Source organism: Chaetura pelagica, unplaced genomic scaffold (assembly GCF_000747805.2).
Source record: "Chaetura pelagica isolate M959 unplaced genomic scaffold, ChaPel_1.0 scaffold531, whole genome shotgun sequence".
NCBI lineage: Eukaryota > Metazoa > Chordata > Aves > Apodiformes > Apodidae > Chaetura > Chaetura pelagica.
The window spans coordinates 2,731,582-2,758,635 of record NW_009952362.1 but is presented as its reverse complement, the minus strand read 5'-3'; the positions used below and the strand labels follow the sequence as shown (position 1 = coordinate 2,758,635).

The following is a 27,054-nucleotide window of genomic DNA, read 5'->3' as shown; positions in this document are numbered from 1 at the left end:
CAGCCCTAAATCAACAGCCAAGAGAAACATTTCTGAGTTAGAGATTATGGTGTGGCAGAGTCAGGGGTGAGGCTGAGACACAGGGACTGCACTCCTGTGAGCCTCTGGTTTATTTATTTATTCATTATATTCCCTCTTTTGCTTCTGCCTGGTGTCACACCGGCCTCTGACATGAAAGGCTCATTTCAGCTCTGCAGGAGTGATGCACAACAAGAAACCTCCCCAGCTGTCTGCATGTCACTGGCCTTGTGCCTCTCAGGCACTTTATGTCTAGGGGAGAAGGGGAGAGAGAAAAGTGCAGTTTCTCTCTGTGACACCCACAAGTAATTCACACGTGTTCCTCTGTGCCAAGCACAGGCGACTGCATTTTTATGCAGTTCAATTTTCTTTATCCAGCTCCTTAGCTGGGAGTCCTCAATCCTCACTGCATCCTGCAACATGGCCAGAATTAAAGCCCTGTGGGCACAACCCTCAGTGCAGGGGAGCAGCTCCATCTCCCACCCCAGGCTTCCCATCCAGCCAGCTCATAAGATGGATCCCACTGAAATTAGCCACAAATGGCAGAAATATAATAAAAAAGAAACCAACGAGTCTGTGGACCATTCCTAATATATTACAGGGACATTCCATACTGCTCATCATCAGGCCATCCTTCAGGACCCTGACTCACTGCCTCCCATAAAACCTTTACTGGACTATGATGGGCTTTTCCATACATTTGGGACCATAAAACCACAACACAGCCAAGTCCTCCCAGCCCTGGCCAGAGCAAGGGAAGGCAAGACCCACATTTTTATGGCACTCTCCCTCCCAAGAGGAGAAAGTCCAGGTGCCAGTAACTTTACTTGCAACCTTCTTAAATTAAACCAATCAAGTCTCTGCAGCTCAAGGAGTTTCCCCTTTCATCAGCAGAGCTGGCCCACATTTAAGGCAAAATTGAGACTGCCTCACTTTAAAGCATTTAATTTCCCAACTGGGAGAGGTTAACATTCAATTACTCAGCTGAAAAGTAACTCATTCATTCAAGTTTCACTCCCTAAGGCCCAAGCATGTCTCTGCCCTTTCCTTCCCTGTTTCTCACCATCTCCATCCGAGACTGACACAGTGACTGTGTCTCTGGGCAAGGGGCTGCAGTCAGCAACATTAATTCTGTCCCTCTTGCCAGGGCAGAAGTGCCCCAGGTGAGCTGTAACTCTCCACTTTGTTGCACCTGCCCATCGAGCTCCTTTGGCATGGCCAGAGCAAAGCTTCCAGCAAAGCAAACAGCTCTGAAAAGAGGGGGCACAGCAGAGAACAGCCAAGCAGGGGCTGAAGGTTGCAATTCCTACCTGGCAAGGCGTGGGTCTCACAGCAGGTTCAGATCATCACTGGAAAGGGGAAGCAGAGCATACACCCCCTTTCAAAAACCAGACCACAGCAAGGTGCTTAGCAGGAACAGCTTTCCACATACACTTGCATCAGGCAGGTTTTCTGGCTGCGTTTAACTCAGCTTGCTGAGCCTATGTGAATCCAGGGTGGCACTAGAGTTAAAATACCAAGGAGCTGGGTGGCAGCAGCAGTTCTTGAAGTCTGAGCTGTATAAAAGGTCCAGGGCATAATTGCCTGAAATTGCTGGGTTCCCAGAAAGCAGAGCACATCAGCAAGGTTTCACAGGGAGGGAGCCCAGCAGGGAAGGCAGCAAGACTTTCCCTGCTTTCCCTTATTACTTATTTCACCATCTAGTGGCAAAAGCAAATAAAACTGAGAAGCCATCCAGGAGCTGCAACCGACTCTGGGAGACCTCTCTTTGTCCCAGCTTCTCCCAGTTATCCTCGCAGATGCCTAGGCTGAGGACACAGAGTAGGACAAGTCCCCTGTCCCAAATCACAGCCCTGTATAAAGGCTCCTCTGCACAGGCTGACCCCCAGCCCAGGACCTTCTGCCCACCCCCTGCTGTTGTGTCCCTGGTGTCCTCCTACCCCAGCTGTAACCAACAGGCTGCTGTAACTTCTCCCGCCAAGCACCAGTGGCCACCTCCTGGCACCAGCCTCTCCCCAAAACCTCCTGGCTCTCTCTGGGAAGTCCCAGCCCCCAGGGAGGCAGTAAGCACAGACAGCTGCAAAGGAGCAGCACTGGGCAGGGTAAACCCAGGTCTCCCAGCCATCAAACCCAGGTTAGTGAAGGGCATGGACTGAGCTAAGCTCCCAGGAAAAGATGTCAGGGGAAGCAGAGTCCTTCCAAGTATGAGGCTTTTCCTTCCCCACCCCAGCTGAGTTGTGAGCCAGGGCTGCAGTGGGTGGAGGTAGAAGGGTGTTGGAAAAGGACACAAATACCTCGAGGGAAAAACCTTGACTGTGGACTCAGCTGGGTGTTAGGAGCACCAGGGTGCTGGGGAGAGCTTGCCTGCATCAGCTCTCTCAAGTGCTTTCTCCCACTGCTGCCCCTTTGCCATCAGGCCACGCAGAAGGGGAGGTTCAAGGCCAGGCTCCATCTGCTCACTTGGACGCAGCAGAAACGTTTGTACGTGGATCTGCTCCGTGGGAGGGGAGGAGCAGGGACCTGCCTTTGGAGGGGGACTTCCCAAGGAGGAGAGCTGATGGAGCCAGAGCAGTCCGGGTGGCAGGGCCTGGGGCTGCCCCACATTTGACGTCTGCCTGGCGGATGGTCCAGCACCTTCCCGGCCTGCATGACAACAGCCAGGAGAGCAGAAAGCAGAAACCTTCATCATCTGGTGGCCACAGGAGGAAGGGTTCTTCTCTCCAGAGCCAGGGTGTTCATCCTCGTGGTGGTTTGCAGATCCTGCAGGCAACGTGCTGCAGAGGGAAATCCATCACTGTTCTCGCTCTCCTCCCCTCCTCCCCTACAATATAATTATCCCCATGCAGATTGCCAGGTTTTGTTCTTTTTCCTGAGAGACTCAAATTAAGTTTAAACACCAGCTTTTGATTTACGTGCTTATTCAATACCATCAGTTGCTCTTCACTAGTACATAGTAGGTCTTTCCTCAGGAAACACTTATCCTATCTGGGAATACTATGCCAAGGGTGTTACTATGTAATCAGGACAAAGCACTTAGAGAAGGCAGGCTGATAGACTAGATGCTGAGAGAAGAGCTGTGATACATCTGCACTTGTGCTTTTTCAACAACTCATTTTTTCCTTCTCCCTGGTAACACCCTAGATAGCAAGGGAAATTCCTGCCATACAAAATTCAAAAGGAAAATAATCCACGTCTCTCCCTAAAGTGTCACAGAAAACTAAGCACATACACAAAAGCACACAAAACTAAGCATTATTAATCTCTGAGGTTTTTTTTGTTTTGGTTTGGGTTTTTTTGTTGGTTTGTTTTTGTTTTTCCCCCGAGAAGTCATTTTCAACCCTGCAGAGAGCAATGCCAACAAATTCTTGTGCCACAGTTTTGTCTTTGCACTCAGATGAAGGATACTGCAGGTCAGTTCTCTCATCTGCAGAGGATGCCATCACCATCCTCACAAGGCTTAATGTTTTTAACACCCTGTGCCACCCTAAGACCAACCAATGGGAGGAGGGAAAGGAGCAATTTCTACTATTTCACATACAATTCTGTTTTTCAGCCTGTCAGCACCAGTTAAATGCAAGGGCAGAGGGATTGAAAGGGAAAGCAAACTTAGAAACTCTGGAGCTCCCCTGCAGACTGGGAGTGTTGAACTCGCCCTGAACTCTTCTTTCCACTTCTTGAGGTCAAGCCATTTGTTGGGTCACAACCCAAAGAAGTTGAAATTGTCAAACAGCATCCAAGCACTACCTGAGGTGTAGCCCCAGTGCAACCAGACACATGGAGAAGAAAATAGCATAACAAAAATCTCAAGACTTACTGGCACCCTTTGATTTCAGCTGGGCTAAAAACAGCCCCCAAGTCCCCGGAAAGGCATCTCACTGCAGATTTCACCTGGCTTTGATCAACAGGCCCTCAGAACTGTTTTGGAGAGGAGATTTTCCTCACTGCCCAGCAGCCAGCATGTATGGGATCAACCATCCAGCTGGCCAGGAACCAGGCTCAGGTGCTGCACGAGAGGGTTCCCAGTGCCTCTGAGCACTGGGACACCTCACCAGGCCAGCAAAGTCCTCTGGAGTTGAAGTCCCTGCCAATCACCTCACTACAATCCAATCTCAAACTTCCTTAAGCAGAGCTAGAGGCAAGAGTGGTAAAAAGCAATCATGGCAACTTTAACAAAATACCTTAGAAAAACCTAAGTTTTTCTGTGTTTCTGGGGAATTAAATGTCTGTATGAAATGAAAATGTAATTTTCTCATTAATATTTCACTAACAATTTAATTTAGGAGCGTACAAGTTTTCCTAAAGCAAAAGTGATGAATATTTTTAAGCATCACACATCTCAAAACTCTTTACAGACTGCTAAGGACTCTGTGTCACTTCAAAAATGAAGATATTCATCTTTAATGCTAAATGCTTTGGAGTAACGATTGGCCACAGAATTTTCATTTAATTGAAATTCATCCCTATCTGAGTCTTGACATATACCCCAAGCCAAATTATTTATCAAAACCCTTCACAGGGACTCTGAGACACTGTAAAACCCTGGTTCATCTCTGATAAACCAGGTGTCCAAGGAGGCTACTGAAAAGCTGTAAAGCAATGCACAGCTGTGCCATGTGCAGCAGATCCACCTTTTATATTTCTCTCTCCCAGCCATCTTTTCCCAAATGCTGTTTTTCTCCTGGTGTCTCCATTCTGCAACAGAACTAGAGGAAAAGAGCTTGGACCCCATACAAAGCAAGTTCAGAAGAGGAACAGGGTGCACCAACAGATAAATGAATTGGAAGCCACTGGTCCCACATCTTTTTGCACTCCCTACCCTTCCTTACTCATTTCAGCTCAGCACAATGTGGGAAGCACAAGGAGAGATAAACAGCCATTTGCAAAAAGAGGGAAATCTGAAGTAGGAGATGGGAAGTAAGAGCACAAATGGAGAGGATGAGATCAGATGTGACACTGCAACAGCTCACAGTAAAAAAACAGGCATTGCTAGAAAGGCCCCTCCTTCTCCTGAAGAATTCTGCTACTTCCATATACAGCTCAGCTTTAATGCAACATCAAGCCCCCCACCACACAAATTTCAAAAGCTTCTTCTGAAGAAGCAGTGGCCTGGCTCCAGGACCATCCATCTGGTGGAGCCACAGTCCCAAGAATCTTGGCTCCACTCTCCTGCCTGGCCAGCTGTCCTTGGAGCTGCAACCCAGTGTGGGCTATCAGCAGCACCAAGCAGGAGATGCTGGCCACAGGGGACCTGCTGGCCACAGGGGACCTCCTGACCACTTGCTCAACTTGCTTTTAGGGAATCTCCTCCAGTGCCTTTCACCCCTTCCAGGCAAACCTCTGACTCCCTGGCACTGCTGGGAATCTCTCCTGGTCCCCCGTGCCAAAACCATACGGCGCTGTCTGATGCTGCTCCTCAGGAAGCTGGAAATGCCTGGCAGGCCTAAAAAGAAGTACTTTACTTGGAGAAGATTAAAGAGCTTGAAATGAGAGCTGCCTCGCTGAGCAGCAGCTCCTTACCTAGCTGAATTCCTTGCCCTTGCTATGCTCGCAAGGAGAGATGATTCCAGTCTTTGCAGCTGTAATTTCCCACTCGGTTAACTTGCTTAGCATGGATCAAAAAAAGCTGAAAGGCATAAAAAAATCTTGGGCCATACAGAGTGAAGAGTTTCACTGTGTTTTCTTACCATGGCTGCTGTCAAACAACATCGTAAGATTTTCGTGGTAAAATGTATTTCCATTAAAACTGACCACATTAAGTTTGGAAATCACTTCAGGCAGCACAGCTGCAATAATGCAGGACAAAAAGCAAACCAGCTACTACTAGGTCAAGTGAAGCAACTACCCAACTACAGCAAATTAAGGATTCATTATTAGTCTTAACAAAGAAATACTTTACCAATGGAAAGGAAAAAGAGGGTGCTGTGGAAAGAGCTTTTAAAAGGGAACTCTTGTGTGCAATTTTGCAGATAGCATCTTACTCAGAAGCAGGGGGGTAGATTGATCTCTAAAGACTCTTAAAAGGTTTTGCAGTGGAAAAAAATAGTTGCAAGGCACACAGTCAGATCATTAACTGTGCAACCCAGGCTGCCAGCTGCTCACTCAGATACTCCAGATGGCTCCTCCTCTAAAACATCATCATTTGATCTTGGTAATCAAATCATCTCCCACTCTTACAAGCCTAAGTGAGGCAAGGCTTGTACAAAGAGATGATGTATTTTATTTAACTGAGATGACTTGCCAAAACTAAACAAATTAGCTTTCAAGGCCCTCAGCCTCTTCTCACTGTATGACAGCTAACCATCCCCAGCCCTTTAACACCTTGTATCTGCCACTGCAACCACACACAGCCCAAAGCATCAGACATACTCTGCAAAGCTGCCCAGCATCCAGGTTTTATACAGTATTTGCACATTGAACACTTTAACATACAGTAAGTACCTAAGTCCACAGCTTCCCACCAGTGGAAAGTAGGATTTGCCACTGGAGAGTGGCACTGGGAGACTCAGCATCCCAAAGCACTTAGGATAGATTAATTAAACAAACATGAAATTCTGTCTTAATCTCTTTGCCTTACCAGAGTCACCTAAGCCATCACCTGCACATTTCTGAGGCCCTTAGGAGAGCCTCTGGGACATAGGGTGCCAGATACAAGACATTTTCTTCACTTTTCACTCAGAGCCAGAACATTTTTCTGCTGAAGTCAGGCTCATCTGTGGATGCTCCCTTCAGTCATGTGAACAGAAAGGGGTCATGACCAGCAAGACGCCCCCCAGCCCCAGTGGCTGCTGAGCACTGCTTGGCTGACACTGATTGTGGGCAGGAAGCTACTGGGGCTGGGAAAATGGCTCTTTTTCTCGTTTTTTTTTTTAAAAAACAAAACAAAACAAAAAACCACCACAACAACAACAATAGGAATGTCTTGCATAGCTTTCTGCAAAGGCATCAAGGAGAAAAATTAAACTCAACCAGTGCACTGTAAGTCTCCAATTCTCTTCCAGAGAAACACTATAAATTTCCCAGTATTTTCAGGAAATAAAGTTTTGATGGTTTACAATGGCCAGCTGAAACATCCAAAAGTCACATCTTCCAAAACAATGTACTCCTACTAGCATTAACAGAGCATTGTAAATCCTGGCACTATTTAAATCAGCATACTTATATAAAATGTAATATTAATTTTGTTTCTCATACTTAGTTACAAGAGATGATGGAAGTTATAGTTAATCAGGGGAAACAATTCATTATTGCAGTGGGTGGCTTGCATCTGAAGTCTAAATCCCAATCTGATCATTGCCTACAGGGATTATTCCCCACTGGAGTTTAGCACTAAACTTCATCACCCACTCCAATTTAGTTTTCATAACAGAGCTTTGCTTTTATTTCACAAACTAGAAGTACACAGAGAAGAAAACAGCCTGCTAAAGGCCATGAATTAGGAAAAAAGACCAGAACTGGGACTAGAGATGTATGGAGAAAAAAACCCCAAGAATTATCACAGAAAGGAAGAGGTTTTATTTGAAAGGAAGCTAAAAACCTGAAACTCTGTGACTTGGAGAAAAAAAAAAAAAGCTGCCATTTGTAAAAAAAACCAAAACAACTCTCATGAGTAGTAAAAAGCAGATGAACAGGAAAAAGGCTGTTCATACATTTCTCAGAATACAAGAACTAGTCGTCACCAAATGAAATAAGGTGGTGTGGTTTGAAACAAACAAAGGGAAGTACTTTTTCACCCAGCACATAATTGTATTGTAGAATTATTAGACACAGGATGTTGCAGAGGCCAGAAATACAAATAGAGTTAGAATTAAAAAAAACCAAAAACAACAACAAAACAACAAGCAAGCACTTTTTTCTGTGAATTTGCCTAATTTGCCTAATCTATCAAGGGCTACTAAAAGCAGTGGTGCAGATGCTGCTTCCCTTTTCACAAGCCCTGGTGGTGAAAGGCTGGTGAGGTCTGGAGCAGCACGGGGGAGGAACTGCATGTCCCTGGTGTGTTCTGTGCACAGTCTGCCAATCAGCCCTGTGGGACAGAGGAGGAGTGGCACCTGGCCCAACATCACTCCTGTGATGAGGCCACCTCCTTAGCTTGTGTTCAGGTTGCTGTCAGACCCTCCACTGATTTTAATCTCCAAGGACAGAGCTACTCAGACTATTTCAGCAGGGGCTGCTGTGCTCCATGAGAACCCATGCCAGGTTTAAAGCCATCAGCCACAGCAAGTACACTGGTGCTCTCCTCATCATCATTGTATCCCAACTGCCAAAGCCCTTCTATTCTGACTTCAAAGGATACCAGCACTTTTTGGTTTGTAGGACACAATGCAAGCATGACCACCTTCAAACAGTGCCCATCATAATGAGCCTTACAAAATTCAAAGACATTTTGGTTTAGAGCTCTGCCATGTCAGCTTGGCAATATTGTATTTTATCAAAACAGAAGCTTAAGTACAGGTGTCTGTCTTACAGGCACCAGAATACTATACCTACTTCAAATTTTTGTTGTTGTTGAAATGCATCTTGCACTAAAATCCAAGATTGCTCTTCCATTCCAGAAAGTGGTGGGTTTTTTTCACTATATGCCCTACTGTACCACAACAAAGCAAAAGATATTTCCAGCACTTGCTTCATAAAAGCATGTCTCTGAGTAAAGCAGTTACTCTCATGCAACTTCTGAAGTTTCCTTTAATTGCTATACATGGAATTCTAGATTCTACTCGGGAAAAATGAAATCTTTAAAGACTGATGAGTATATAATAAGAAAGTAGTTCTGGATAATTTGGGGCACTGCAAAAGTATAACTTATATCCAAGTTAATGTGCAACTAGAAATACTAGAAAACTTTCAAAAGACTCAGTGGCACCTTATTTACAAATATACTATTTATAATGAATGCATTGATACAGAATGACTCATAAAAAAGCAAGGCAATCTTTTATATAGACATAATAATCAACATTACAATAATTCAGATTAAAAGTACATTTTTGTAGACTGTTTACACTCTTGTTTAGCTTTTAACCACAAAATTAGTGTGGTCTGGTATTTTTCCACAGCAAAAGTCCTGTGCAGTCCTGGTTAAGACCTAAAAATCAGAATAATAAACAAAATTTTCTGATCTTTGCTAACATAAAAACTAAAACCATTTGCAGATATTCTAATTTGTTTGTAATTGTCCGGACTGTGCCTTGAAGTTTCTGTTGTGCAAACTACAGCCAACTGCACATTTCTAATTAGAAGCTATTCATGGCATGCTGATTTGATACAATGGAGGTACCATAGTGACTAGAAGAAAATTCTTACTTGCATCCAGATATGAAGACCCCCTTGAGATGGGTTTGTACTGATTCAGAAATGTTATTCATTTGCAAGTTAAAAACAAACAAAAAAAGGAAAAAATAACCTCTCACATTTTTCTAATTGTGAAATAAAAGGTGTTTTTCAAACTCCCAGGATTAAAGAGGATACCTGAACTCCAGGTGACACAATAGGTTTAAGTGCTAACCAGCTAGACAGTTTCTGTACTGATTTACTAAGTCATGTATATGAGCAAACACAACCTTCAAGACTGAACATGCACTTTCTCACATAACATTAGCAAAAGAGGAACAAAACTGCAGAGGAAAATCGAAATCCAAGAGAGGCACTGAAGCAAATATCCCACAACCCAAACCTCTTTCTAAAAAGGGGTGTATGAATTTCAAAGTTTCCAAAGTGTCACTTACACAACCGTGTGACCCAACTTTTCAGGCAGCCTTTGCACTGCACTTACACTAGACAGCTTTGGTGATGAACTTAAACATGGGACATCCTGAGACAGAACTTCAATGGGTTTCTACTAAAAGAAAACATTTTTTTCCAAAGACTTACCAAATAACTTTCTATTTAGCAGATGTAAATGCAACATGTGGCCAACGTGAGTCACAGCAGCAATTATTCCTTCTTTTCATTATTCAACGAATCCCTAATCTGCTTTACACCTTACCAGACTTCCATAATACTGTATATTCTGTAGAACAGCAATTCAGATTGTTAAATCAAGGCATGATTCAGGCTACTGTCTTTTTGAGGCATGTGTATATGTACATATTCTTATGTACGTGGACACAGACACATATAAAATGGGCATTTTATCTGTGGACAAGCAATCAAGGTTATGGTTTTCACCCAAAGTAAAGATTGTCACACTTTCCAACAACCCTTGTAAATTGTTTTCCTCGGTATGGCAAGGAGCATAAATATTTAATACAAGTATCTGGGAATCACCTGTTTCTCTATTTTTTCATCAAAGATGCCATAAAGAATTAATTTATCCACCTTGTCTCTGCTTTCATACATGTATAAATACACATATACATACACGTATGTATGTATGTATACATACACTTGTCAGGATGAAGCTCTTCTCATTCATACTTTAATTGATTAGGCCAGACAAAATTCTTAAACATGTATAAGCCAGCATGTGTGTCCAACGGAATGTCATCAGGCATTAAATACAATCTAGGAACTGCACCAGTTAACAACCCAGTATCCTGGGAAATGCAAATGTGTGTTGTGTCAGGATGTGAGACTGCTTTGAATGATCAAAAAACCTGGATTTATATGGATCTGAGAACAGATTTGGATATCAATCCATGTACGTACTTCCATGGATTCATACACCTCTATTCCCAATCCATATCACACAGTTGATACTTAAAACTTCCAGACAATTTTAAAGAACTTTTCAAATTCTTCTGAGTTGGTTTCTCCTATACCAAAACTTCTCAAACTGCTTTTCCCCCCCCACACACTCCTTGAGACACTGAAAAAAAAAAAAAAAAGCATTCACCTCAGAATACATAAAATTAAACTCTTAAAACAGGGCCCAGGGTTATCTGGCATTGCAACAACCATACTAGTACAAAGATAGTTTGAAAAAATATCCTGTTTTTAATATAGTAATGAATTAAATCATAGCTTTATTTATTCCTACAAGTGTAATGAAAAGAATCGTTTGTTTTTAAGCAAGTGTAACGAGCACTATTTTGGTGGCCAACTTCTCCACAGGAATTTATCTGAGAGAGGGTCAGCTCAAATCATACAGTTATTAACCATGTACCTTAACAAGGTGAATAATCAACACATTTACAAACTAAACAAATTCAATCCCGTCAACTCTTATAAAAATGGGATTGAGGAGCAGACAGGGAATGAGACCAAGATGCTTGAAAACACAGGGGTCACCACTTTTGTTTTAAGGAACCATATTAATCAAACCGGTTTCCCCTAGAGACCTGAGGGCACAGATACAGATTTAGCAGTATATTCAGAAGTTAGATTACAGTCTTGACACTAAGCATTTCAGCATCTTCATATTTTAACACCTTAATGCTGAGAAACATTAACTTCAGGCAGAACTGTAAGGAACTAGCCTTTTATAAACTACCATCTAAACTGAAAAGCTACAGTAGATGTAAAAAAAAAGGGGGGGGGCACGGCAGACAGAGATAGTGTGTGAGAAAGAAAGAACATTATTTAGTAAAATCCAGTGACATCTACAATAGTTTTACAGCATGTTTAAGCCCTCTAAGGTTTTATATCTCCACCTGCCTTCCATTTAAACTTACTCCTTGTTAAGGAAAAGACGTATGACAAAACAGAATGCAAACAGATCAAGGCAATACATCTAAGGAAGCATGCCTGAAAGCCAGAAATTATATTCCGTAGACTTCTGCATGTGAAATAGATTTCCCATGTCATGGGTTGATTTGATTTTGTTCAAAAAGGTACAATCCTCTAAGTCACACTACCCCAGCAGCAATTCCAATGAGTCTAAAGTGGACAGTTCTTGAGTAACCGTGGAATGCAACCGCCTTGAGTTCCTACCCTCCTGAAAAAGGACAACTGGCCCTACAAGTGCAGCAACAGTGTAAATCTCCCTGAAGCATCTCCTGCCTTTTAACAACCAAGAAAGTCGCCAAGATAAACCTGAATGTCCACTACTTACAGTGTTTCTCTTGAGCTATCAACACCTGTGCACAAATGAAAAAGGTGCCTTTTTTTAATAGATTGGTTTAATACTGAAACAGATAGGATGAAGTTAAAAAAAGAATAATCAAGATACTGAACTGAATATTTTGAAGCAAGTGCCCCAGCTGTGGGGAAAAGTGCATTTAGTTCAGCAGCAAAACAGCACAGTGTGAAGATATTGTGCTTGGACACAGAAGTTCCATAATGGAAGGAGGTACAAGGCAAGTCAAGATATAAAACCATAGTACATTGTTAACCAACCTTAAAACTTACATATATTGCAGTGTTTAAAAGTAAGACACATTCATTTATTGTACAAGGACTATAAGGAATCCTTAAAATTGCCTGTTGTAGTTTTTGACTCAACATTGTAATAAAAATGTACATATATATTATTTCCTTGCCACTTAACTGCACTGTTAGACCTCATGGAATTGTTACTTCACAAAACGAAAACTGCTCTTCACTGAGAACACTCGACGTTTTACCCATCGGAAAAGATTTACTTGTGCTAGAAAAGACCAACTGCAAAAGGCTCAGTTCAGATATGTTATGCCTGTAACTGATAACTCAGGGAAGCAAGACTTAAGGGAATTCAAGCTTTTTTCTTTTTTTTTTCCTTTTTGTTTTGACTGCATCCTTTTCACCTGCCAGTTGTTCTGATGAGTATATGTTTTTAGTATACAAACCGGTTGATAAAAATTCATCAGCAGAGGCATATAAATTCTAGATATGATTGATTAAAACAGAGCAAATCAGAATAAAACAAAATCCAGTGATTTACTCTGACTGTAAACAATATAAAAACACCATTTGCTTCAAATCTCAAATAAGTTAAAAGAAAATCCCAACCTCAGGACACATGACCCTTTCAGGTTTTGACATTTAAAAAAAAAAAAAAAAAGAGGGAGAAAACCAGAAAAGTTCATTATATAAAGGTTATACATTTCTCTTAACTGAAAGTAAATCTAAGCAAAACTATTTTTTGTCCCTTAAATTTAAACTTTGAGTTCATTGGCAATTGCTTTAAATGAACTGGCATTACCAGATTATTCAGACAACTTCCATCAAATTCAGCAAAGAAAACTTAGACAAGCATTTTTACAGAATAAAAAAAGAAAATCTAAATGGCTATGATTCCTATTAGCAGAAAAAAATAATGCAGTCTTAAATTTGCCTTTTTATATTATTTATATATTTATATATATATATAATATAATATAAGCCAGATATATTATATTATATATACATATACAGACAATTACAACATTAATGCAGTTTGTATTTTGTACAGTGTATTGGACAATCCGATTAGCATCAGACCATGGCACGATATGGTCCCTGCATTTTTAGGAACTGAATGATGAAGGAGGGTCCTCCTGCAACAATCTGAGGTGGAAGGTGGCTGAGTGGGCAGTTCTCAATACTCATTATTGACAGTTTGCTGCAAAGAGCCAGCTCAAAAGGAAGGCTGTGCAGATTGGGGTTGTCATTCAAATACAGTTCTTCCAGATTCTCCAGTGTACCTGGTTAAAAGAAAATAATACCAAGTTGTTGTTTTTTAATTCATGCAGTTTAAAACTTTTAAGACAGAAGCTCTAAGTCCACTTGAAGATTCTTTACTTTGTAGTATCTAGAGTTGGTGACTCATCTCAACTCCTATTTTCAATTACAGGAACTAAGCAAGAACGAATTTGTTTTAATTTCCCTGTAAAAAAATATCCACTACTACATCTCCTTTAGATAACAACTGACTTGAGAAGATACACAGTAAGAGAAGTAAGAGGGACTACAACATTATAGTGCTGTTCCTGTGGCACAAGCTGCACATCAGGTTGTGTATATCTAGAAGTTTCACATGAATTTTGTGGCCTCTGCTTATGAGCACACCAGATGCCCATCTGATGTGTCAGTAACTGCTTTGGCTCAGGCACCCTACATTAAAAAAAAACAGAAAAGGAGATCTTACCAATTTCCTCAGGAAGGTGTGTGAGAAGGTTCTCTCCAAGCCCAAGGTGTGTCAGATTGGTAAGGTGACCGATACCTCTGGGAAGGGTGGTCAACTGATTATTAGTCAGAACCAATTTCTAAGGGAAAAAAATACACCAAAAACATTTTAAAAAAATAATATAGTGACTTTTGCTTCAGATTACAGCAAGTAACAAGCTGATAAATTGATGCACTGTCCTCCAGCATCTGAACAAAAAATGTCTACCCCTCAACAACATTTCAGACCTCTATTAAGCACTACTAAACATTTAAAAAATATAGCACATAGTAAAACACATGCCTAAATATAAAAACTTTCATGAACATCACTGAAATCAGAAGGTATTTCTGGGGCAGTATTGCACTCCTGGTACAACAGTTAAAATCTTTAAAATTTGTGTTCAGTATTAACTGATAAATCTGGGAAAGAATTAGTGGGGACAGACTGTGAATGAAGTTGCACAAGATTCTTAACTTTTGTTTCTATGTCCATTTCCCAAAGAGTTTCCCTCATCAAACTAGCAATAATTAAATTAGCGTGGTGTAAATAAGGGATGCAAGATGTTTATCTTGGCCCATTATTGTTTCACCTGCAGATCCTTGAGGTAAGCTATTTCATTTGGCAAGGATTCCAGTTTGTTTTCCTCTAGATCTAGCTCTCGGAGCTTCCGTAGATTTCCAATTCCATGGGGAAGTTTCTTTAGTAGATTGTTGGACAAGATAAGAACCTATTTAAAAAAAAATTGCATTTCAGCAACACAATTAGTAAATAACAATTAAGACAAGATCTTTTATATTCTCCAGTAAAGAAGCCAAATATTAGCCTCCGTTCAAATTAAATTACCAAAAAAACCCCAATGCTTTCCTAGATTTCCCATTATTTTGTTATCTTTCCTTATAGCTATCACATAATTGTGTTTTACATTATTTGCTCTACTAGCCAAGTCCTCCTTAAAGAGCTTAATACTTCCTCTTCTCCCTACGGCTCTTTAGTTAGGAGCAGCAGCAAGTTAACTTACAGACCAAAGCAGCTAAGCAGAAGACTGCACAGACACTGGCTTTTCAGAATGGTCTCCTACCACACACCTACAGTGCTATCCTCGTTTTTTTTTTTTTAAGGTGAATTATAAATATCCTAGGTTCCAGAAATACACTTCTTTGCAACGTCATTAGACAGAGTTATGCAATATACCACAAGCAAGTCAGCAGGGGTTACACTAGCATGCCATTTTTCCTCCCACATCCAACAGACCTTAGAACTAATCAAGCTTCACACCAACACAGTGAGCTTAAGTCAGGCAATTAACTGCCTATTGAAAAATGCTCTTACCTAATTATTTAACAAAGCACATTGAAACACAAGGATGTGAAACAGCACACAGTGTGGATCCTCATGCTGGCCACATACAGCTCTCTGCTAAGCCAGCCCAGATGGCAAGTGCCTGACTTCTACCACCCCCAGCTCTCACTAGTCCCGTTCAATGTGGAAACACCAAAGGCAGGAACATAATAGAAAACAAGGCTAAAAATCAAAGTGAAAATCAAAATGAATAAAAGCCAAAATGTTAGCACAAGTACAAGGAGTCTTTTGGTGGCCTTTATGGACTACGACACACACAGAATGATAAGAATAGTAACATTTTAATCACATATCATGAAACAAAGGCAGGAACAGAAAATATTACCTACATGCAATGCAGCTGACTTAACTCTGCTGTGGGAACCTTCACTTTTGTGTAAACACTGCCCAAACAGTTCTTTGTATTTGATTCTTTAATTACAGAGCAAAATAGCACTAACAGGTCTGCAGACCATGCAGCTCTCCAGCTTTGGCAGCTGGCAGAGCACTGGCAAATTACTTGCTAGAGGTTACTAACTTCCCAATCACATCAATCACAGCCTTAACTGAAAAGGAACCAGACTACTGAAATACCTATTACTCTGCCATCTAATTTTTGCCTCAAACTATGGGAATTATTAATTCTTCAAAGCAGCAGTCACACTGGAAATCTACAATTTCAAATATGCCTTTTGCTATTATACTTTAACAAATTTCTTCCAGCAACCCAGAGAGGCTACGAAGTCCCCTCAACTGCCCAAATAAGCACCTCTACATTTATGTCCCTCCAATTAAGTTTGCTTCTGCTGATGGTACTTTGGGAAACAGGACTAGGGGACACAACAAGTCTAGTTCATGGCTCCAACCTATGAGTCCTTCCCTCTCAAAGGCTGGGAATTCCCACCCAGCTGCCTATAAGGTTCACACTGCTACATTAAGCCACCTCATACATTTTTTTTCTGACCCGTGATGTTCCCATTCTGGTCTCTCCAGAAATCAAACTGAGTCCAGTGCCATTTCATTTACAACAGTAACTTCCTGTTGAGAAACATTTTCTTTCTACACAGTTTAAAATATATATGTACTAAGCCATTCATGCACACTCATCTAAAGCCTAAAGAACATTTTAAAAAGTGTTGACAACAACCACAAACAAATGCAACACATTTATTTAAACAGCACACATATACATTTATTTGGCTTTATTTGACCCAAAAGTAATACTACTTAAACCTGAAGAAGATAACACCTATTTGCAGAGATTCACGTAGCTGTTCATTCATACTCTTCTCACCTCAAGAGAAGCAAGCCCAGATACATCCTCAGGGATTTTTGTGAGCTGATTAGTCGCTAAGTTCAGTTCTACCATACTAGTCCAAGTCCCAAAGTCCAGGGGGAGAGAGGTCAGCTGATTGTCCTGGGATTTAACATATCAAACATTTAGGGTCTGCACTTGCAAGAAGTAGAAAAGGCATCCTAGAGATTAAACAACCTCCTTATAAAATACTTAATATCGAAATAGTACATAGTCAAAATCAGAATAATAACATTTTTATAATTAGCCAAATATTTTTTAAATTTCTCCAAATGCAGTAAATAGTCCCAGCCTAGAGTTACAGAATTGACTCTGTGTCACTAAAAAGAACTGAAATGGACAAATCAGAAGTACGTAATTCTCAAGACTGCATGTGTGCCAGCAGTTAAAACAGCAATGCTGTAATCCTAAAAATACATGCATTTTTATTAAAAACAGAAAAACCCCAAAACACAAAAAAAAAACTCCAAAAAAAAGAAAAAACCACATGAGCAAACAAAAACCCCATTAAAAAAAAAAAGGAACAAGAAAAAAAAAAACCCAAGCATACCATAAAGGAAAATATACCTTAGTGGCTTAGAGTAAAAACACCTGAAACTAATCTGAACCACTTACTGCTAAAGACGTTGCTACAAAACTTTTTATCTAGACCAAACACTAAAAAAAACAACAAACAAACTGAAAAGTCCTGGTAAACATGCAAAGTTACAAGTGGGTATGTGATAAAAAACAGTCTCAATGCAAACTAAGAATCCATTTGGACCAAAAGATATTCTATGAGAGTAGCTGAGCTTAGCTACTGCTCAAATATTATTTACTTTTTCCAAAATAATGTAAGAACTTGAAACAAACCCAATCTCAGAATAACAATCTCTTTTCCCTAGTTCTTTTCACTCAGTGTTTGTAGCACAGACTTAAACATTCCTCTTCTGTGCCCTATAACTACTGCCAAAAGTGTCCAAACTTAGGCACTGAAAAAATATATTAAAAAGTACATTTTACATAATTTTGTTTATAATCTAAACTGTAACAGTAGAGAGAGGGAAAGAAATAAGCTACTCTACATGCTCATGTCCCATGTGAATATTCAATAACTTTGCAACCAACTTCCTTACTTCATTGTTCAAATTTGAGAAAACATGACAAAAGCTTGACTAACAAAAATAAAGACAAATCATTAACATCCTGATAGTACATTTTTAAACCATACAGAATTACATCTATATGTGACAGCAGCAGCATCCACTTCAGCACAATCTGTTCATTCCCTCTATCCTTAAGTTTGCTGGAATTCATGGAGCAGCCAACAGTGCTCCTCATTGATTTTACACACAGCAGCATGTTTCTGTGCCTCACCTTCATGTTCAGCTTACTTAATACTTTAGCTCTAGAGAAAATTCCAAAGGGGATTTTATTGATGCGGTTGTGCTCCATATTGAGAGAGTAGATTGTAGAGAACTGGGACGGGCCACCCACGGGATAGGACTGGAAGCAGTTCCTGGCCAGTGTTAAACTAGTCAGTTTGACAAGGCTGGATAAAAGACCCTGTAGAGAGAAGAAAACCACCCAGGAACTTAGGACAAATTTATGTGAATACATCTTTTTTCTCTTACGGGTCTAATTAGAAATGTTATTCCCCCTTCAAGTCCAACCCCCAAATAAGCCTTGCAACACACAAACCAGTGTTACAGTTGATAAAACTTTGTCAGCAACAATCTCTGCTCACAACCTGTACCTTATTTCCCCTCTTTCTCGTTACGTAACTGCCAGGTACGAAAAAGAACAAACCTATCACACTGAAAAGCACAAATTTAGGAGGTTTGTAACTTTTTTCCCCTCTGAAAGGACCTTTTTTAGTAACATGTTGCTGTGTCTCGGGCAGCTCTGCAGAGCACAGGGGCAGCGGATGGTGGGTCCATCTCACAGCTGAGAGTGGGGCTCAAAGAAAGGCAAGCTCTGGTTTCCAAACTGGGGTTTGATACTTCCAGTACAAATCTTTGTTAGTGTAATAACAATCCATAAGGTGAACACATTGGGAGAGCTTTCCTTTTAGGCTGCAACACTTTCAGATAATATGACAGAAAAAAAGAACAGCAAGGCAAGGCTTTGGAAATTTCTTTTTTATTTTCCCTGTTTTCAAAATATTCCTAAATAATTATTATTCCCCTTCCCTTATTTTTTTTCCCTTAAGAAATAAAACGCAAGAAGCCCAGAGTTAAACTGGGTAGCCACGGTTTCCCATTGAATCCAGAGTCTCATTTCACTTCACAATCTAATCAGATTCCAAGATCCTAGCAGCACAGATATCTCGGAGCTTATCAGTTAGTTACGTGCCAAGCTCATTGCTAGAACTGTGGGGATGGGTAACAAGATCTAAATTACTGTTGAAGTGTCACCTTTGGTTATTACTACACCAACTTGCACTCAGTCCTATTTGCTTAAGTATCACAGAAACTGGAGACTTACATGTGGCATTATATGCCATAAATAATGGCACATCTGCAATCAGGAAAAAACAGTAACAAAATAATTATTCCAACCATAATCGTAGTATCAGTATTTCTAGACTGAAATTTCAGTGCTATATTCACTGTAAAAGCTTCAAAAACATGGCTTTGCTATTTCACCAGGACAGCTTTGGCTACTTTTCTAAATACTTCAGTAACATTTTTTTAATTAAAACAGGATTAAGGAGGGACTTGCCTACATGTCACAGCTAAAACTTTAAGCACTGAAATAAAATTCTCGGGGCATTTTGGCAAATATCAGTGAAACAATTTCCCCCCTAAAGATAAAATAATGGATCTTCAAATCAGTATTAATTTAACCTAATCATTAACTAGCATAATCTTTGATTAGGAAATACTGCTTCTAGCTATACTTTAATTAACAGATATTCTTTGTCCTAGAGTTAAGACGGTCCCTCAGCTCCGTTACAAACACACTTTATTGCTTCAAATGGATCTTAGCATTTCAAAAAGCCATTTTTGATGTCTGCTTCCACACAAAAAAATATTTTTAAAATTTTAGCTAATACACTCTAATAGCCTAGAGTAATTAAATACATTTGAAGGGAAGCAAGAGAGCTTTGGCAGTACAAAGAGAACAATGCTCTTGTATCTATGAGAGCTGTGGCAGTGCTGCCTTCCCCCAGCCCATCCTTTCAAGATAAAATATTTATTAGGCATTGTGTCAACAGCTTCGGCTATGTTTTGAAATTCAGAAGTTTCTTCTGCATACACAGTTCTTTGTATTATAGCACAGAATGTTTGACTTTAAACAGACTACAGTATAAACTATACACTTCTGTGAGGTAGCAGCTTAAGTGTTAACATATTGTTGGCAAATACAGATGAAGAAGGCAGCACAGTCACAGAGTTTTGCATTACGACTGAACATATTTTAAAGCAAGTAATCTTCCTTCACATTAGCTTTTTGTAATTATACCGTAGTTGCTTTTATGTCTGGGTGGGATGGGCTAGCTTAGCTCTCATCTGAAAAGCAGCCTGGTGGCTTTCAGTCAGCAGCATTTTCTTAAGTCACAGTTTCACCCAAACATTTATTAAATTATCTGTTTTTGGTTTACTATTGAGGAGTTTAAAAATTTATCTGAAGGAAAATAGTTTTGGCACTTTGTTAATATGAATGCCTAACTCCAAATGCATTTTGTTGTGTTTTTGTCTTCTGTGTTTATTTTCCTCTATACCTCTTTAAATATTTTTTTAATTATTTGATACTAATAATTCATACTACTTTAACAGCCTAGGAAAGTAGTTTGAACCATCATTAAAACAGAACAGCATAAAAGTCTATGTTGTGTCCTAAAACCTGTATCTCCAAACAGTTCTAAAGTAACAGGAAAAAATATCTAAAATAAGAATCAATCATTTGAGAATTTTTTCTGTCACCAGAGCAATCCTGCCCAGGCACTGATGCTTCAAGTCAAACGTTTTCTCTAAATGTTTACTAGCACCAAAAGCAAGCAGTATGCAGCCAAGCATCACATTCTGCTATCCTGATAAATCAATCTCAAGAAACATAAGAAAAGGAAAATCAGGATGAAAGGTATAACTAACAGCTGAAATAGTTTCACAATCTGCAGACATCAAACCTGTATTTTAAAAATGGTGCATAGCCAACTACTGCAGCTATCCAGGACTGTGAAACTGGAGTCCGCAGGGGCACCTTTTAGAGAACTCTAGGGAGTGAATACAGAAAAATGTACAGTACCGTTGGGGACTAGGACTTTCTGTCTCTACACCCCAGAGGTAGAAAGCACTCTGTTCAGGGAACATGTTACTTGAAGAGACTGACAAGGCAGCTCCAGACCTTCTCACTATGGACATTTTCCTTGGTCCAACACTAAGCTTGGAACTAAGTGAGTCCAAGGTAAGAATCAAGTGCAGCAGGTATGAAAAGAAATGTGGGTTATCTTCCTCTCTCTATCTTATGATCCTCAGTCACTGGAAAATGAAAAATTATTCAAATTTTTATTTTTTATAACTGGCAGAAGGTGTGTCAAGGAGTTGCCAGATGATATCTCATTGGTGTCAAGAGCATATTTTTCCACCTTAAAATGGGAGTGCTGAGGCCAAGTAGCTGTGACAAGCTTTAGCCATTCTCTTAAAGGTCATTCTTGCCTCAGAGAGAAAAGAGAAATCCTATTTTTCTTTTTTCTACTTCTTCCCTACCTACATGAAACAGGAAAACTGAGAAGCTCTTATCTAGTTTGAATGGTAGGAACCTGGACTCCTTATTTAAAATTTTCTAAATAGACTGAGGACAGCAAATCCAATCACATGTATTACTCCCACTTTTGACTGAAGTTGTATGGCCTCAGTTCTTCTATACTAGACACATCTAATCTGTAAAGAATTGCAGTATTTCAAATTACACACATGTAGATTACAACAATGGGTATTCCTGAGAACTCTGATGCAAGACAAAATAATTTCACATGTTCCAATCCCTCTGCAAAACACCAGTGCCTGACAACAACATTCCTTTCCAAATCCACTCCCTCTAGTTCTCACCTCTGGCAAAGTAGAAATGTTGTTGTTCTCCAGGTTCAGTTCATCAAGTTCACTGCATTTTGCTAAAGACTTCGGAATTGCTGACAGCCTATTGTACCTCAGGCCAAGACGACTTAGACTGGATAGATTTCCTGCAGGTAGGAAACAGGTAGTAATATATTGTTAGATTAACACAAAAGCACAGAACAAGGTTTGACTTTTGATACTCCTGTTGTCTCAGACTCTACACTTCAGACCTTTCATATGGTGAAATAGAGTTATCATCCCAGAACAGGCAATACATAGGTTACAGCTTTTTCCAACACTGAAGTCAACCATGCTGAAGTAGACTGTGCATATTAAATATTCTTCTTAAATTGTGCAGAATACGGTAAGCAAGGAAGGCCTATGTCCTGTTGAAGTCTTTATACCCTGTTCTACCAATTAACAACTCTATATTTTCCAGATGTCCCCAAAACTACTTTTTAAAATTATAGATAGCATCATTCCATGCTATGACTCATGTTACCAGAACCTGGGCACACATTACACAGCTCAGGTCCTGGCAAAACAATTTCCTCTACGGGGGAAAAACCTTTTACCATTCTTCAAAAGCAACCAAGTCTTTAAAAAATGATAGGAAAAAAAAAAAATAAAATCCAAGTTTTCTGAATGATACCAAAGGAAAAATCTGGAGAAAGTCTGCAGAAATCGAGACAATAGCCCACATAAAAATCTTACTTAACTTTGTCAGGTGGACAGTCCCTGTTGATTCCTGTTTCTGTCAGGAAAAAAAATTATTGAGAGACTCGCAACTTGAAGATTTCCCATCTGGGGCTCCCTTTACCACCTAGCAAGTCCTCAAGACCAAACTCAACTGCATAAGAATGTCTTTGAACTATATAGTGCTGGGGCATTTACAGTCTCCTGCTGGTAGTAAGACCTTTAACTTGACTGAAATGTCAACTGGCAAATAGTAGGAAGAACAGTGCTTAGTCTTCTGGCTTGTCCTTCTGATCAGAAAACACATCTGTGCACAACCATGCATCAACCAGTGGAGCTTGTGAACAGACTGACACAGTCAGTTCCTTGCAAAACATTCATGATTTGATGCTAATTTTTACAACCACTCACGGCACAACACATTTATTCTGCAGACTGAAGTACAAGAAAGACGCATTAGAAAAGGTTTAACAAACGGCAGCAAGTATAACCAGAAATAATTTTAAAAGATTAAGGGCACTTCATATGTACATATGAAGGATATATTAACATCTATGCATATGTACTTATACAATGTTCCTGGAGCACAGTAAAGAAAGCAGCAAATGTTGGGCATGAAATACTCTTGGAAGCAAAGAATGAAACAAAAAAGAAGTGGAGAATTAAAATTAATATAAATGCTACAATGAGATCTGCTAGACAGAGGAAAAGTCTCCACAAAAGAATACCTCTTTCTTGAGCTTGGCTAAAATACACTATAAGTATTTGATCAAAATATACTGCAAGAATCACCCTACACCACTGAGTAGCAGGAAATTTAGCTAATGAAAATGGGAAATGGCGAATGTTGTACGATTCACTGTAGATACTAAAATGGAAATACACATGATCAGTGAAAGTAAAAAAAAAACAACAAACCAAAACACAAACCAAAAACCAACCAACCAAACAACAACAAAAAAATCTTATATAGAGCAAAAATTATTCAGGTCTTACAAATCAAGAAAGAAAATAAGATGAATTTTCAGGACATATCTGGTATTTAGTTAACAAGCTTAGCAACAAATTTCACCTAGTACCATCAATAATGAAACACAAGGTAAAACAACAGGTAGTCACCCAGAGCTTCTTAACTAGTAGCATTTCCCACTGGGAATTTTATTTATACTTAAGTGCTTTATTTCTGAGCAAGTATACAATAAGCTTTTGCAGAAGCAGTAGAGAAAAAAGAAAGCCTTCCCTTAACCAAAGAAGATCTGGTGAGATCTGGCACTGCTGACTGTATAGGAAACTGGTCTCACCACACGTCCTATAGCAAGGCACCAAGAGCACTAAGATTTGCACATCCTGACTGCGTTTCCCTGAATTGCTATTTAACACTTTACCAACAAATCAAATTACAAACTTTACACAAAATAAGGTCTCAATCTACTGTTCTTTTTTTGCTACTTAAATCTTGAGCTAGACGCTGGTCTGGATTTTTCAGGCAAATTGGATGAACAGGGAATGGCTCTAGCAGACAGCATGATGCCAACTGTTGCTTAGCAATACAATGTGTCTATGCCAGTCCCCAGATTGTGAGCACAGGTTGTATGTATATGTCTCTCTTCTTAACAGCAACGTGGCATTTCAGAAAAATGAAGCAAGGCAGCCATTAGAGAGAATCAAACTGTATAATAATTTTTCAGGAGAAAATGACACACATTGTCATGGCATTATCAGAAAGGAGGCATAAGCAGCAGCTCTCATTTTTTTTTTTTTTAATCATAGTAGCATTTCTCAATAAAACTCTATCGCTGTTTCTCTATTAGTTATCTTTCTCCTCCATGGGAAACCCATGCAAAGGCATAACAAAAGACACATTCTGCATGTACCATGTTTCCTGTGAGTGTTTTACACACCACAGCACTGAATACAGTCACCTCTGAGAACAAAAGCAGCAAGCTTTCAGTTGGACCTTCATCAGTAGCACCTCTCCCACTGGTGCTGGAAGGGCTGCTCTGCATCCAGTTGATGCAGGCACTATGAGCTGCCTTCTCATTTCAAGTCAGAATTTATCATACAAAATTTGTTGTCATTTAGTCTTCTCTCAACAAGACTTTTCATCCTCATAGTTCATATTCACACCTCATCGTGAGCACAGAGTGAGAAACCCTTATATCAGTTTTTATCTTCACATGCTGCACAAGCAGACCTCAGTCTCTTCATCACAAAAAAAAAAGGATGATCCTTATCACTCTTCCCTCTGCAAAGTGTGTTAATTTTATTTTTTTTTAAAGGAACACTTGGTACAAGAATCTTCATATTTGCCTCCGTGGGCCAGCTGGCAGGCAGCTAGCTAACGTGCTCAGGCCTCCTCATCAGCTCTCTGACCACCTAGTGACAAACTTTCTAACAGAAACTGTTACAAGTTACTAAATAGCACACCTTGCCCTTTGTACCAGCAAAGGGGACTCAATTTACCGCCACCTCAGGATTACCAGTATGACACTCATTCAGAACTGCCTTACAGTGCCTACACTTATCTCCATCCTCTCCAGTTCAAGTACTGGTTTTGGATATAGCACCATATTAGGTGCTGATGTGCTGTCAAGTCTAAGAAATAAGGCAAGTAAGGTAACAATTGAACACAATCAAGTCAGACAGTCATCAGGATCACTTGTGGTTGTACTTGCCACTGAAACCACACCTCTGCAGTTCCTCTAAAACAGTCCCTTGCAGGTAGAGTGACTCAGAAAATGCAGTATCAGATGTTCATGAACATGATGCTTTGATGACCACAAATGAAAAGTGCCTGCTAGCAGGAAAAGCAACAAACAAAACCCCTTCCCACCTGTTTTCTTAGGAAGCCCATCATAAGAAACCTTGTAAACTCAGCTCTCCCATCCATTGGCACTTCGAAAAATACAATACTAAAGCCTGACTAAGCCCAAACTCATGCCTAAGAAAGTCACGGAAAAATTGCTTCAGTTCAATTTCTGGCATGAACAGTCATCTTGGGAATTAGGTTTCATACAGCCACTTTAAGGTCCACTGTATCACCACCAAAGGATATTTATGCCCACCAGTAGGCTCCACTTTGCTCAGCTCTCAGGTTTGAAGCAACATGAGCACAGAAGTCCTGTCACTTCATTGGAGTGACTGCATGTCTCTTTCAGGGTTAGATGTTTAAGTTACACAGAAATTAATTACTTGGAAGCATGCAAATCCAGAAACATTAAACTGTTATTATAAAAGGGACTCTAAATAGATGGTTTTAATTAAATTATTTATTAAAGGTACCTAAAAAATATTAGACAAAGAAAAAACAGATGTTTGCCAATCCCAAAATGAAGGGGAGACTGGAAATAAAGCAGAAAACCATGCTTACAAAACCACACATTTCAGAAAGACCACCTGAAGTTGTTCTCCAAATAGGAGCAATACACCCCTGTCATTAGTATTTCAAACCCAAGAGAAACTGGATCTGGTACGCAGAATAACAGAAAGAAATCCAAGTTTCTAATTCAAAGTTCTATCAGTGCTTTCTAAAGGGAGCGACAAATGCTCTCTTCTCTAGATTTACCCCACCTTTTCCTTCCTTTTTAAAGGATTATTAAAAATAATCCTTCAAATTTCCTACCCTTAGATGATGGGTGCAAAATATTACTGCATCATTACTAAAAGATGGAACAATTAGGCTGTTTTACGTAACTTAGTTCATCAAGCTATTTTGCCATCAGGATCAGTTGTTTTCTCTCAAATAAACCGAAGCATCAGATCAATTTTGAATCTGTTCGCTAGAGAAAACTCTTCTGGAGATAACACTGGAAACACAGATTGGATTTATAAGAGCTGTGCACATCACAAACCCATAAGATTGTAAATAAAAGTATATATTACACAATTTTGCAAACGATGATCAGCCACCTATTAAAGTATATGTTTTACATGACCACACATTCTTTCATAGAGTGCAGCTCATTTAAGGGAAAATTAAGGGATAATCTTCTAAGAAAAAAAACAGCTGTTGTACATCCAAAAGCTACCAGAGGTAATTTTTAACAAATAGGGGAAAAAGTACACCCAAAATTAGTATTTTATTTTTTAAAATCAAACTTTGTCACTTAAAAAAAAACCCCAACATACAAGAATTAAGCTTAATTCACCACGTCATATTATTCTTGTAGTGAGAATAACAAAGATGAAAATACAAAAGCAAAAGCCAAAAGAGGTTCAATGAGTATGTTGCAAAGCAGCTGGGACCTAAGGCCTTAAAAGAGTTTAAAACTGCATAGGAAAGACTAGAACAGCTAGAGATAACCAGTTACACAGAGATTAAATACTGCATTCAAATATTTCAACATTAAAATAGCCTGAAATAGCCAAAAGAAGCCTGCCTCACACTGTACTTTCTAGATATTAGTTTTTCCAGACGTTGGCCATACTCCATGACAATTGTTGAACACTTTCACAGATTTTTAGGTGAAAGGAGCTGTTGATATGTTTAATCTAATTTCTTGTCAGAAAGCAAACCATTTCCCCTGATAGCTGTAGAGTAAAATGAAAGGCTTCACATAAACCATTTTAAGCTGCCATTTGCACTCCATAAGCAAAGATGATGTCTGCTGATGTCCAGTGCTGCAACAGAGCAAAGAGACTGATCC

At 39.7% G+C, this 27,054-nt stretch overlaps 1 protein-coding gene across 2 annotated transcripts in view; it reads right to left on the bottom strand.

The window, feature by feature from the left end:
- Nucleotides 1-12,316: 12,316 nt before the first annotated feature.
- The window catches only part of SHOC2 (soc-2 suppressor of clear homolog (C. elegans)), a 37,334-nt gene continuing 22,596 nt past the window's right edge, over nucleotides 12,317-27,054 (bottom strand). For both annotated transcript variants that reach the window (XM_010007912.1, XM_010007913.1), the window contains 6 exons: nucleotides 21,707-21,837; nucleotides 18,030-18,218; nucleotides 16,653-16,775; nucleotides 14,610-14,747; nucleotides 14,000-14,117; nucleotides 12,317-13,556 (listed from right to left, as the gene is read on the bottom strand). In XM_010007912.1, the coding sequence (XP_010006214.1) occupies nucleotides 13,348-13,556; nucleotides 14,000-14,117; nucleotides 14,610-14,747; nucleotides 16,653-16,775; nucleotides 18,030-18,218; nucleotides 21,707-21,837 (908 nt within the window). In that variant the 3' untranslated portion in view covers nucleotides 12,317-13,347. The remainder of the gene's footprint in view (nucleotides 13,557-13,999; nucleotides 14,118-14,609; nucleotides 14,748-16,652; nucleotides 16,776-18,029; nucleotides 18,219-21,706; nucleotides 21,838-27,054) is intronic.